Here is a 14,853-nt window from a genome sequence, read left to right on the forward strand (position 1 = left end):
TTCTCTCTCATTTTGAACAAGAATCACACCTTGTTATACAGCGAGGTTATGCCGACGTGCAGAGTATCGGCGCACTACACTGTTCTTTATACGATACAATGAGCGAGCCCTAGATGTGCGAATATGTGTCAGCAAAATGTTCAAATTTGAATCAGCTTCCGTCGCATGTGCAGTTATCCTGTAGTTCAGCGGAAAAGCCTGAACCATTTCAGAATCCTGAGCATCGATGTGACAAGAAGATGATGCAGAGGTGTCCTAGTCAGTATCAGGGCCGATCGGAAGACGTGAAACTGCGTCCACATGACCGTGTTGAGCTGTCGGACGATGCACAATCTCGTACTGGTATTGAGATAATAAGAAGGTCCATCTTTGCAATTTTTGGGCAGATCGTACAGGTAGCGGCTTCATCGGACGAAGCAAGGACTGCTATGGCTTGTGATCCCTTACTAAGTAGAATTTTACGCCATTCAAATAGTGGTGGAATTTTTTGACACCATACACAATCGCCAGTGTCTCTTTCTCTATTTGTGAAGAGTTACACTGACCTTTGGACAACGCTTCTTGATGCGAAAGCAATAGACATGTCTTTATCACCAAATACGTGCGAAAGCACCAAATCTGTGCGAAAGCACTGTGCCGATGCATAAGGGGAAGCGTAAAATTGCAACACGACTGGACTGCCAGGATCAAAGTGAATCAAGCATCCATCACTGAGCATTGCATTTTTAAGCTTTTGAAAAGCTACTTGACACTCATCTGTCCAAACAAAGGGGACATCCTTGCGACGCAAGCTATGCAGTGGAGAAGCCTTCGGTATGAATCGAATATAATAGTTATTTTTCCCCAAGTCTGACTGCAATTCTTTGACATTGCGAGGAACTGGCGGGTCCCGTATGGCGAACAAATGTGACTGAAGATGATGTACACCTTGACTTTTCATGACATGACCAAGATACATCAACTCAGTTTTAAAAAGAAATCATACTATTCCAGTCACCTCTTTAGTCCCGCATCAGATAGCAGACCAAACAAAGCACGCAAATCTGCAGTGTTCTTCAGTTGTACGGTCCTTGAGATCCACTGGGCATGGCAATGGATAAGTATCAGTCACAGTTTATGGGCTGACTGTAAACTTAAAGTCGAAATAGAGGCGAATGCGACCTGAAAATTTGGAGAGCAAGACCAGTGGACTCGCCCATTGACTAGCTTGTACGGGAGCAGTAATTCCGCTCTCTTGCAATTCTTTAAGTTCAGCAGCTACTTTATCCCGCAATGCAATGGGAACAGTTGTAGAACGGCAAAATGGCGGCTAAGCATTGTGTTTCATAGTAATATGTGCAACAAAATCATTAGCCTTGCCTAAACCCTTATAGAGAGTTCAGGGAAATCTTTCAGCAAGCTAGCTACTCTGTCTTAGGCATTGAATCACTCACTGACAAAACATAGTCCTGAATTTGAAAGCTAAGCAAATAAAACGAGTCGAGTCCAAATTTTTTCTCACAATCACGTGATTGTAGCATAGTGAAAGTCTCAGTTTGCGAATGCGAGAGATACACGGCAGACAAAGTACATTTTCCGGAACGGGAATGTCTTATCCATTATAAGCCGTCAGGTGCAGGCTAGTTTAGACAAGCATGAGGAGCCTGACAGCAGTGTAACACAGGCACTCGTGTCCAACTAAAATGTCATATTTTTTTTTCACTAAGAGCAAATGAACAAAACGTATGTTGGACCGGCGTAGCACTGAAGAAACTGTTTGCTTGCTAGTTTTGCTAACGCCTGCAGTAGGCTTTGAATACAATGCATTGATTATGTGTCCCTTTTGACTAAATTTTTGTGATCGGACCAAATTCTTATGCTTATTCCGTTGCAGACATCCGGACTGTACGTGGCCTTCCTTACCACAAGCGTAATACTGTGCTTGTCTGGATGGGCAGTCTTCGTGTTTGTGCCATGAAGAGCACTGAGGGCATAACCTAATTCTTTTCACCAATATATCCACCTGTTTAGAGAACTGTTTACGTGGTTTTCTACGCGAGTGCTGTTGCTGCGTACTAGGCTGGTCGTGAGCAAATGATGATGCAACCGGACAAATTGTCAGCTGTTCAAATTTATTCCCCGCTACGGCACCTTAATCACACTGAGCGAGAGCTTACATTCCGCGTCAAAATGATGGATCTGACTCTTTCAAAATCAGTTGTATAAGTTCGACATCAGGTACATTGTAGACGAAAGCATCACGCAACGTATTATCTGAATATATAAAGCACCACAAGCATATTTGAATTTGCACTTTGTCGGCATACATTGCAAATCTGTTAGCCACTCACAATAAGTTTGTTCTGACCTTTTCTTGCAACGAAAGAATTGGTACCAACTGCCACCACATTCACTTGTTGGTCATAATAGTTAGTTAGAGGACCTGTAAACTATTCACAGGAAAGTTTACTCGAAGTGGCGTTAGCGAACACTTTCTGAACGAGGTGAAAGGTTGCACGTCCTGCCGTTGACAAAAAGTAATGTAGTTTCACAGTACCTTATACTGTGTGAACAATTACGTGGGCTTCACACTGTTGCAACCAGTAGGGCCATTCCTCTTTCGTTTCGTCAAACTGGCGAAAAGGCGGTGCGGCACTCGGAGCTTAAGTTGCTGTCTGTTGCTCAGCTTTAGGTGTTTCGTTCGCCGATAACTGCTGTACTGTGGTATGAAGGGTTGCAGTATGTTGCGTCTGAAACTGTAAATCTGTGTTAGCTGCGCTGTATCTATAGCTTGTAGCCGTGGCGGCTGATCAGGGGTGGGACAGGTGGGTTACTCATTTTGGAACAGGAAAATGCAATAAACAGACAATGCAAGAAAGAAAAATAAGCACACAAGCCAAGAAAATTTCAGCAACACCCACCAGGAAACACTGATTAGTAAAAACTCTGTAAGAGACACTATTAAAACATATGAACACACCCCCTGAAAGAAAACATAAGGTAGAATTAAGGAGCGAACAAAACACAAAAGGCGACGACAAAATAGAACCGTGGCACCTAGTGGCTCTGGACATGAAACGTGAACAAGTTGTCGCGTTGGCATTCTTACACCTCATCGAGACCAGACAAACAATAAAAAAATCGTATGAATGAGTTTTATTACATCTAATAAAGTACAATACTTAGCTTTGGCAACTACACAGATGTGTCGCAAGCAAAGGGTGACAAACGAAATAATCAGTCTTTGCAGCGACCGCTGATCGCTAACTGACAAAGGTCTGTCCTGAACTGCTATCGAAGCGCCTAACGTTGACGCTGCTACCCAAGAGGGTAATCTTGAAGCTAGTATTCCACTGGGCCGTCCCAGTTCTCTTCACATACGGGCCACTGTTGTCGCGTTGTCGTCCTGGAGGGAGGTCCAGTCAGCACGCGATTGGCTGACTTCCTCTCACAGCCTTCTCTTCCATGTCGTTCCCGACTGGCGTGCTGGCGCTTGACTTTACGCCATAACAAGGTCAATGCCCCAACTAAAGAGTTGTTTTCACTGACGTGCTTTATGCCACCGCCAGTCCTCTTCGTGGCTATTCTTAGAAACTGTGTATTTGTAACGTTCTTCTCGACCACCTAAAAGAAAACAGTATGATTTAACGCTGGGTGTCGCGGTTCTTACATCCATTTCAGAAGCGTCAGAGAAAGCGCGAAATGTGGGTAAGAGAGAGTATGACGTCCTGCCCATAATGTGACACTGGGCAGAACTGTGGTGCAATCTGGTGCCAATGTAACATCATTAACCAACCTTACCCCTCACATGAATTTCTGAGCTCTTGCCTTTCGTTCGAATATGTCGACATCTTCGTGCTGAAGCACTATTGCGGAGGAAGGGCTAATTTCAAATAGCTGTGTTGCAATGGTTTGAAATCACTAGGTTTGGAAATAACGATCTTTTAATTATGGGGTGCAGGGTAGTTTCGCAAGTGTATTTTTTTTTTTTTTGTTTTGTTTAAAAGGTCTTGAAATTATTGTTGTACTTCGTGCCACAATACTGGAAAAGAAGACCTGAAATTAATTAATAAACTATTACATGTAAAAAAGTTAGTAAGTGGTGGAATAGAGAACTTGTAAATATGTTCCTGTATCACCGAGAAAATTTTGCTGCAACGATGTCGCAACTCGTGAGATTGTGACCTCTGAGAAAAGGGTTTGTCGTACTGTGCCACTGTACCTTCCACAAGGCACGCTGCTTCTACTATTTGTGTTTGTGGAACCAGTGGATCGAAGGGTGTTGTATACAACAACGAGTTGGTAGTAGACTACGCAGTGTCACCATAGCGCAGGATTACCGCCGTCTTGTCAGCATGGTCATAACCGACAGAATAGATTTAACAGCAATGTTCCGTTCCACGTTGAAGCACACATACGGTTGTTGACACGTCTGTGTCGACGGTCGACTGTTAGACGTCCTCTCCTGATTGCCGGGCTGGTAGCACGCACTTTATGCGCCGGTTTCCACTGACCAGAAACCCCCAGCAGCAGTAATGGAAACGAGCGCGTGAATGGCGCCGCTTGCAAGCTGTGTACCAAACATAGTGTTTCCCGTCGAATATTGCTTCAATATGTGATGTAGTGGCAGCCGGATACGGTGTTGGACGCTACCTTATTGAACGCAATCGGGCTGACACTGTTATTGAGCGGCGTAGTTGATACAAGCCAAGTGTGGTGGTTTGGGGCGCCATTGGCTACAACGTGCGATCCCGCCTCCTACATATTGAGGGCAATGTTTGCAGCAGTCGCTCCTCCTGCAGGCAACTTCTCACGCTCTATTTTACCAGGACATTGTCATATGTTGCACGAAGGATGCCACTGCTTCCCTGACCAGTTAATTTGTTTCACATGTGGCACAGCGAACATGTCTGGTAACTGGTCAAACGGAAAAATGTTCTATCTGGTCCTGCTACAACTTTTGGCGATCCTCAGTGGCGTGTCCATGCCATCTCTGATTCCGTCCTACGACTTCTAGAGTTTCTGATTGCAGCACTTGGTGCCTGCCTTCACACCGTACTGATTTGTCTCTGTAAAAGTGCACGTGAAGTTCTGTAATTCCAGTAATTTTTGTAATATGGTATACCTATTCCGTGGATTAATTTTCGTTGTAGCCACATGTCCCCTTCTTGGTCTCACAATGTTAACAAACAGTAGTATTAAAAGGGAACCAACAAAACCAGCAGCTATCCGTTTTTGGCATATTGACATCACAATGAAAGTGCTCGCGTACGAGCCCGTGATGATGAAATTGTGACTCAGAAGTGTGCATTGCAGCAGTAAAAGACACCATTGAAGAAGTTGTTTTTTGTTTTTTTTTCTTAGTGGTTTGATGAGTCCCGCCGTGAAATCCCATCCTGTGCGAACCATTTCATTCCAGAACCTCACTTGCACTTTACAAAAAATGGTTCAAATGGCTCTGAGCACTATGGGACTTAACATCTGTGGTCATCAGTCCCCTAGAACTTAGAACTACTTAAACCTAACTAACCTAAGGACAACACACACATCCATGCCCGAGGCAGGATTCGAACCTGCGACCGTAGCAGTCGGGCGGTTCCGGACTGAGCGCCTAGAACCGCTGGACCACCGCGGCCGGCTGCACTTTACATCCTGAATTATTTGGTGGATGAATTCCTATCTCCCTCTTTCGCTACAGCACAGTTTTTACCCTCTAGAGTTCCATCTAGTACCATGGAACTTATTCTATGTTATATTAACATATTTTCGAACACTTCTATAAGGTGCGGCTAGTGAAAGTAGCCTAGAGTCCAAGGTACATAGAAACAAAGCAGTGGAAAAGAAATACAATACTAACCTGATTACAGCAGATGTTGAAAGTGACCACCCTTGATCTCTTGGTTTCTCTGGGTCCTCGTCAGCAAGCTGCTAAATGCAAATCGAAGATGGACTGGTGGAATTGCTGCGGTCTCAACCGAAATGCTCTTTTGCAGTTCCTGATGACTTTGAATGTTGTTGCGATACAGACTTAACGGCTCTCCGCACGAAGTAATCAAACACTGACAGATCAGGTGACCTGCGTGATCAGGTAGAGTCGAGACAAGACTGACCTCTGCTGACAGCTCTGTAAGACCTGAAGATTGTGTAAATGTGCTCCAAGGCTCGGCGTCTGTATGGGCAGTTGCCCCATCCTGTTGGAAGTAACTGTATGGTCTTCTCCTCCTTCGTTAGTGCTGCCACAAATGATTTCAAAATGATAGCAATGTAACGCGCCGAAGTCAGCGTCTGATGAAAGAGGATGGGACCAATAATGCAGCGTGCAGACATTAGACTCAAAACTGCACCCTTCTGATCACGCAGTGATATTTCGTGGAGGCTGTGCGGATTCGCTGCTGCCCAGAAAATTTGATCCTGTGAGTTGACACAGCCTCGCAGGTGAAATCAGGCTTCACCAGACATAAAGAACAGATCCATGTCCAAGCTTTTTATTGTTATCTCAGTGCACGGCCACTAACAAAACTGGAGGCGCTGAGTAGCATCTGCTGGTTTTGATACATGAACAACAGACGCTCGATAGAGATGCATATGCAGAGCCAGGTGGAGCATTCGTGTGCATAACCTCGCCACACTGGCAAGGTATTCTGTATATTCGAGCCCTTCGCGACCCACATCGTCCTTTACCAGTTCCAGAAGTGCATAGGTTTTTGTAGGTGGCAGGAAGATGACTCTGACATAATGTTCACATTTGTTTTTTTCTAATGCCCACGAATTATTGCCGACATACGGGAAGAACGCTCTTGACTCGAACCGCACCTTCTCCTCTTGATCGTACGGGGAATCACGTTTCGTATTCTCTGAAGCCGTGCTGATCTGACGTGGAGACGGACGCTCGTAGTCTGTAATGGTTGGTGACAGGTAGGCCCCTACATTATACAGGTCTGTATGTCTCGAAGTGCTGCAAACGGACCGTCCAAAACATCAGTCCACTTTCTGACTGACCGAGATGCCCATAAACGGCAGGCAGCCAATTTTCTCCACTTCCCTCATACGTTGAATATTCTCTTGGACTGAATTCAGATGACGCAAAAAGCGCGACAGTTCCTGACCGTGGGGATACTACAGGCATGTCACCTACATATCGTCAGAAGGCTTTAAGTTTCAGTTCTGCCGAATCCTGGGATACTCTTTAAGACGGGACGATTTAAGGACTCACACCTTGCAACAATTGACATTATCGAAAGTATCCATAGGAAGTTCCTTACGTTCTTTAAGGGGGTTGACTAAGGTGACGCTACGTTTTCGAATAGATATTCACGATTTTTTCAATAAAATAACAGATGTATCACAAAACTGGCCTTACACTTTTTTGTAAGCACGTAAGATTGTATTATGTATATTTTTTAGTAAAAATCGTTCGTCCAGAACACGCTACACAACATAGACGATGAAAGGTCTTCGGGAAATGCGAAAGCGGTTAATACTAGCTCTGAATGGTCCAATTTAGAACCTAGACCAAACTTCCAAAAACTGATTTGAAACTGATGCTATTGTCTAGCGTTGTAGGAAGAAATGCTTAAAGAAGTGGATTCTAACAAAATGGTCGCTCTCTGAAATAAAAAAATGTGAAGGCAACATATTCCTTATAAAAAGGTGCATCGCGAATCAAAACTAAAATACATGGCAAAATTCCTACACACTACAGTAGAAAGAACGGCAACTCCACAAGTTACATTAAAGTGTAATGTAATTAAATGTATATTTAATGAGCTATAGCTTCCGACGACTTGAAGAATTTTGTTTTGAGAAAAACAAGAGCTGTAAGTTTCAACTTCTGTTTTTTAACATTGAAACTGACCAAACCTTTTATCACGATTGCCAGCGCTGTACAGTCGGCTTTTTTTTCGACGATGTCGAAACACACTCATTTTGACGAACGTATTTGGATTAGGCCTAAATGGCTGCCGCTTAGCAATCGAACCGTTCTTCGCAAGATTGGTATTACTTTTTAGCGTTTTCTATATATATATATATATATATATATATATATAAATAAGTTTGTTTGTCATTTTCAAGCACTCAAATTTTGCATCGTATAAAAAACAAGCGAACTGACAAGCAGGCGCTAGAAAAGCATGTGCTTCCATGGAGTTTACCGTGAATAAATCATGTTACGAAGAGAAATGTACTGAAAGTAGTATTGTAGTCGATAATAATATCCTCTGTGATACTGTCCGAAACTAACAGGACCCCTATTCCGTCAGTAGCTACTACAGTGTTATACTGACTATTGTATTACACTGAAGCGCCAAAAAAAAAGATATAGGCATGCATATTGAAATGCTAACACTCAGAATACGGCGCTGTGGTCGGCAATGCCTATATAAGACAACAAGTGTCTGACGCAGTTGTACATCGGTTACTGCTGCTACAATGGCAGCTTATCCTAATTTAAGTGAGTTTGAACGTGGTATTATAATCATCGTACAAGGGATGGGACACAGCATCTCCGAGGTAGCGATGAAGTGGGGATTTTCCGGTGCGACCCTTTCACGAGTGTGCCGTGAATATCAATAATCCGGTAAAACATAACAATCTCCGACATCGCTGCGGCCACAAAAAGATTCTGCAAGAACGGGACCAACGTCGACTGAAGAGAATCGTTCAACCTGACAGAAGTCCATTCATTCCGAAAATTTCTGCCGATTTCGATGTAGGACCATCAAAAAGAGTCAGCGTGCGAAGCATTGAACGAAACATCATCAATATGCGCTTTCGGCATCTAAGGCCCACTCGTTTACCCTTGATGACTGCACCACACAAAGCTTTAAGCCTCGACTGCCCCGTCAACAACGGCATAAGATAGCTGATGACTGGAAACATGTTACCTGTTCGGACGGGTCTGATTTCAGATTGTATCGAGAGGGTGGACGCGTACGGGTTTGGAGGCAACCTCATCAATCCATGGACACTGCATGTCAGTGGGGGACTGTTCAGTCTGGTGGAGGCTCTGTAATGGTGTGAGGCGTGAGCAATTAGAGTGATATGTTACCCCTGATACGTCTAGATTCATCTCTGACCGGTGACTCGTACGTAAGCATCCTGTCTGATCACCTGCATCCATTCATGTCCATCGTGCATTTCGACAGACTAGGACAACTCTAGTAGGACAATGCGACACCTCACACGTCCAGAATTGCTACAGAGTGGCTTCAGGAACACTCTTCTGCGATTAAACACTTCCACTGGCCACCAAACGCCCCAGACACGAACATTATTGAGCAAAGCTGTGATACCTTGCAACGTGCTGATCAGAAGAGGTCTCCACCCACCTGTACTGTTACGTATTTATGGGCAGCCCTGTAGGATTCAGGGTGTCAGTTCATTCGAGCACCTACATCCGACATTAGTCGAGTCCATGCCACGTCGTGTTGCGCCAGTTCTCTTGATCGTGGTGGCCCTACGCGATATTAAGTGGGTGTACCAGTTTCTTTCGCTCTTCAGTGCACAGCGGTTCCATTCGAGGGCTCGGATACGCGAGACCCCTTTGCAGTATGTCTCAGTTTTAACATTTATGGCACATTTTATATACACTACTGGCCATTAAAATTGCTACACCACAAAGATGACGTGCAACAGACGCGAAATTTAACCGACAGCAGGAGGATGATGTGATATGCAAATGGTTAGCTTTTCAGAGCATTCACACAAGGTTGGCGCAGGTGGCGACACCTACAACGTGCTGACATGAGGAAAGATTCCAACCGATTTTTCTCACACAAACAGCAGTTGACCAGCGTTGGCTGGTAAAACGTTGTTGTGATGCCTCGTGTAAGGAGGGGTTCAACCGGCGTGATGGTATGGGGTGCCATTGTTCGCACGTCTCGGTCGCCTCTTGTTCGTATTGACGGAACTTTGAACAGTGGACTTTACATTTCAGATGTGTTACGACCCGTGGCTCTACCAATGATTCGATCCCTGCGAAACCCTACATTTTATCAGGATAATGCACGACCGCATGTTCCAGGTCCTATGCGGGCATTTCTGGATACAGAAAATGTTCGACTGCTGCCTTGGCCAGCATGTTCTCCAGATCTCTCACCAATTGAAAACGTCTGGTTAATGGTGGCCGAGCAACTGGCTCGTCGCAATACGCCAGTCACTACACTTGATGGTATCGTGTTGAATCTGCATCTGCAGCTGTACCTGTACACGCCCTCCAAGCTCTGTTTGACTCAATGCCCAGGCGCATCAAGGCCGTTATTACGGCAAGATGTGGTAGTTCTGGGTTCTGATTTCTCATGATCTATGCACCCAAATTGCGTGAAAAAGTAATCACATATCAGTTCTAATATTATATATTTGTCCGATGAATACCCGTTTATGATGTGCATTTCTTCTTGGTGTATCAATTTTAATGGCCAGTAGAGTAAATTCGTCTTAAAAGTAGACTCTCTAAGGAACATTTAAAGACAATAAAAAAAAATAAGCTCAAGGAAAATGAAAAAAAAGAAACAAAAATATTCTGCCCTGTTGTACCCCTGTAAGTCTTGATTCCATTATCAATCACAACGTCAGAACGGCCTCAATGGTTCATTTGCTAGTACGCAGCTCTAATTATTAAGATTCCAACTGTCCCACTGCCCTGTTTTCGTCTAGAATAGCCTCTATCAGAAGAGTCCGCACAGTGCCGCGGTTGTAACGCCGGTGTTGTGTTTGGCTGCGGCGCGGCAGGGAGCTGGAGGCGTCGGCGGGCGCGAGCCTGCGCGTGCACATGGACGTGTCGGGCTGCACGGGCTCGGCCAGCGAGGTGCGCTTCCTGGAGCACGTGCAGTGCCGCGTGTCGCTGCGCTTCCTGCCGCGCGGCAACCTGCGCGTGCGGCTGACGTCGCCGGCGGGCACGGCGTGCACGCTGCTGTCGCCGCGGCCGCGCGACCTGCTCAGCGCCGCGCTCGACGACTGGGCCTTCCTCAGCGTCCACTACTGGGGCGAGGCGCCCGACGGCCGCTGGACGCTCGACATCGTCAACGCCGGCTCCCGCAGGGCGACGCAGCCCGGTGAGTCGTCACGCGCTGCGCCCTGCTCTCGTCCATTGGTATGGATGCCAAGGGAACTTCTCCTCCGTCTTTGCGCCTCTCTCTGTTTTTCTTTTTATTATTAATACTTTGTTCTCTTACAGCGATAAAAAATTACCATTCCATATTTGCCTTAGCCTTTAACCGGCGTTGTCAGAAATTTTAACACTGTTGTTGTTGTTGTGGTCTTCAGTCCTGAGACTGGTTTGATGCAGCTCTCCATGCTACTCTATCCTGTGCAAGCTTCTTCATCTCCCAGTACCTACTGCAGCCTACATCCTTCTGAATCTGCTTGGTGTATTCATCTCTTGGTCTCCCTCTACGATTTTTACCCTCCACGCTGCCCTCCAGTACTAAATTGGTGATCCCCTGATGCCTCAGAACATGTCCTACCAACCGATCCCTTCTTATAGTCAAGTTGTTCCATAAATATCTTTTCTCCCTAATTCTACTCAATACCTCCTTATTAGTTATATGATCTACCCATCTAATCGTCAGCTCTCTTCTGTAGCACCACATTTCGAAAGCTTCTATTCTCTTCTTGTCAAAACTATTTATCGCCCATGTTTCACTTCCATACATGGCTACACTTCATACAAATGCTTTCAGAAACGTCTTCCTGACACTTAAATCTATACTTGATGTTAACCAATTTCTCTTCTTCAGAAACGCTTTCCTTGCTATTGTCAGTCTACATTTTATATTCTCTCTACTTCGACCATCATCAGTTATTTGGCTCCCCAAACAGCAAATCTCCTTTACTACTTTAAGTGTCTCATTTCCTAATCTAATTCCCTCAGCGTCACCCGACTTAATTCGACTGCATTCCATTATCCTCGTTTTGCTTTTGTTGATGTTCATCTTATACCCTCCTTCCAAGACACTGTACATTCCGTTTAACTGCTCTGCCAAGTCCTTTGCTGTCTCTGACAGAATTACAATGTCATCGGCGAACCTCAAAGTTTCTATTTCTTCTCCATGGATTTTAATACCTACTCCGAACTTTTCTTTTGTTTCCTTTACTGCTTGCTCAATATACAGATTGAATAGCATTGGGGAGAGGCTACAACCCTGTCTCACTCCCTTCCCAACCACTGCATCCCTTTCACGTCCCTCGACTCTTATAACTGTCATCTGGTTTCTGTACAAATTGTAAATAGCCTTTCGCTCCCTGAATTTTACACCTGACACCTTCAGAATCTGAAAGACAGTATTCCAGTCAACATTGTCAAAATCTTTCTCTAAGTCTACAAGTGATAGAAACGTAGGTTTGCCTTTCCTTAATCTAGCTTCGAAGACAAGTCGTAAGGTCAGTATTGCCTCAGTTGTTCCTATATTTCTACGGAATCCAAACTTACCTTCGCCGAGGTCGGCTTCTATCAGTTTTTCCATTCGTCTGTAAAGAATTCGCTTTAGTATTTTGCCGCTGTGACTTATTAAACTGATAGTTCGGTAATATTCATTTCTGTGAACACCTGCTTTCTTTGGGATTGGAATTATTATATTCTTCTTGAAGTCTGAGGGAATTTCTCCTGTCTCATACATCTTGTTCACTAGAAGGTAGAGTTTTGTCAGGACTGGCTCTCCCAAGGCTGTCAGCAGTTTTAATGGAATGTTGTCTACTCCAAGGGCCTTGTTTCGACTTAGGTCTTTCAGTGCTCTGTCAAACTCTTAACGCAGTATCATATCTCTCATTTCATCTTCATCTACCTCCTCTTCCATTTCCATAAAATTGTCCTCAAGAACATCGCCCTTGTATAGACCCTCTATATACTCCTTCCACCTTTCTGCTTTCCCTTCTTTGCTTAGAACTGAGTTTCCATTTGAGCTCTTGATATTCATGCAAGTGGCTCTCTTATCTCCAAAGGTCTCTTTAATTTTCCTCTAGGCAGTATCTATCTTACCCCTCGTGAGACAAGCCTTTATATCCTTACATTTGTCCTCTAGCTATCTTCTGTTACTCAAGGATTTCTACTAGCCCTCGCTTTTTTACCTACTTGATCCTCTGCTGCCTTCACTATTTCATTCCTCAAAGCTACCCATTCTTCTCCTACTGTATTTTTCCCCCCATTCCTGTCAATTGTTCTCTTATGGTCTCCCTGAAACTCTGCACAACCTCTGGTTTAGTCAGTTTATCCAGGTCTCATCTCCTTAAATTCCCACCTTTTTCAAGTTTCTTCAGTTTTAATCTGCAGTTCATAACCAACAGATTGTGGTCAGAGTCCACATCTGCCCCTGGAAATGTCTTAGAATTCCAAATCTTCTTCCTAAATCTCTGTCTTACCATTATATAATCTACCTGAAACCTTCTAGTATCTCCAGGGTGCTTCCATGTATACAACCTTCTTTCATGATTCTTGAACGAAGTGATAGCTATGATTATGTTATGCTCTGTGCAAAATTCTACCAGGCGGTTTTCTCTTTCATTTCTCAGCCCCAATCCATATTCACCTACTACGTTCCCTTCTCTTCCTTTTCCTACTGTCGAATTCCAGTCACCGATGACTATTAAATTTTCGTCTCCCTCAAATACCTTAGTAAATTCTTTTATTTCATCATACATTTCATCAATTTCTTCATCATCTGCAGAGCTAGTTGGCATATAAACTTGTACTAATGTAGTAGGCGTGGGCTTCGTGTCTATCTTGGCCACAATAATGCGTTCACTGTGCTGTTTGTAGTAGCTTACCCGCACTCCAATTTTTTTATTCAATATTAAACCTACTCCTGCATTACCCCTGTTTGATTTTGTATTTATAACCCTGTATTCACCTGACCAAAAGTCTTGTTTCTCCTGCCACCGAACTTTACTAATTCCCACTATATCTAACATTAACCTATCTACTTCCCTTTTTAAATTTTCTAATCTTCCTGCCCGATTAAGGGATCTGACATTCCACGATCCAATCAGTAGAAAGCCAATTTTCTTTCTCGTGATAACGACGTCCTCTTGAGTAGTCCCCGCCCGGAGATCCGAATGGGGGACTATTTTACCTCCGGAATATTTTACCCAAGAGGACGCCATCATCATTTAATCATACAGTAAAGCTGCGTGCCCTCGGGAAATATTACAGCTGCAGTTTCCCCTTGCTTTCAGCCGTTCGCAGTACCACAACAAGAAGGCTGTTTTGGTTGGTGTCACAGGGCCAGATCAGTCTATCATCCAGACTGTTGCCCCTGCGGCTACTGAAAAGTCTGCTTCCCCTCTTCAGGAACCACACGTTTGTCTGGCCTCTCAACAGATACCCCTCGGTTGCGGTTGCATCTACGGTACGCCTATCTGTATCCTTAAGGCACCAACGGCAAGGTCCATGGTTCATGGGGGGGATTTTAGCACTAAATACATTGAAATGTCCTGGGCCTCCAAAGCCAAAAAGTGTATAGTGTATCGTGATCATTTTTATTGTTGTTATTTTCGGACATAAACATAATAAAAAACGTTTGAGGCACCAAACATTTTTTTCACAACCAGTTTGGAATGAAACTAAAGCGGAAAAATCTGAAATTAAAGATATTACAAAAATAAATACATTTTCTCTTTTTCTTCTATTTTCCAACAGAAACTGACAAATAAAAATCTTTTTTTTTTTTATGAAATACGAATTTGATTGGTTCTAAATTACAAGGAAAGAGCACGCATTTATTTAGATAGCAAAACTATAAAATGTTGGCAACGGTATAGACACGCCTATAAGAAGAGATAATATTTATGAGGCTGTTAGATTTGCAGCCACCAGCCTTGCAGCAGTGCTAACGCCGTTTCCCGTCAGATCACCGAAGTAAAGCGCTGTTGGACTTGGCC

The 14,853-nt window shown here is 44.1% G+C and overlaps 1 protein-coding gene across 1 annotated transcript in view; it reads left to right on the plus strand.

Moving 5' to 3' along the window:
* The window catches only part of LOC124622874 (furin-like protease 2), a 790,830-nt gene that overhangs the window by 664,416 nt on the left and 111,561 nt on the right, over nucleotides 1-14,853 (plus strand). The window contains exon 12 of the mRNA XM_047148668.1: nucleotides 10,711-11,033. Within this exon, the coding sequence (XP_047004624.1) occupies nucleotides 10,711-11,033 (323 nt within the window). The remainder of the gene's footprint in view (nucleotides 1-10,710; nucleotides 11,034-14,853) is intronic.

This window comes from Schistocerca americana, chromosome 7 (genome assembly GCF_021461395.2).
Source record: "Schistocerca americana isolate TAMUIC-IGC-003095 chromosome 7, iqSchAmer2.1, whole genome shotgun sequence".
Lineage (NCBI taxonomy): Eukaryota > Metazoa > Arthropoda > Insecta > Orthoptera > Acrididae > Schistocerca > Schistocerca americana.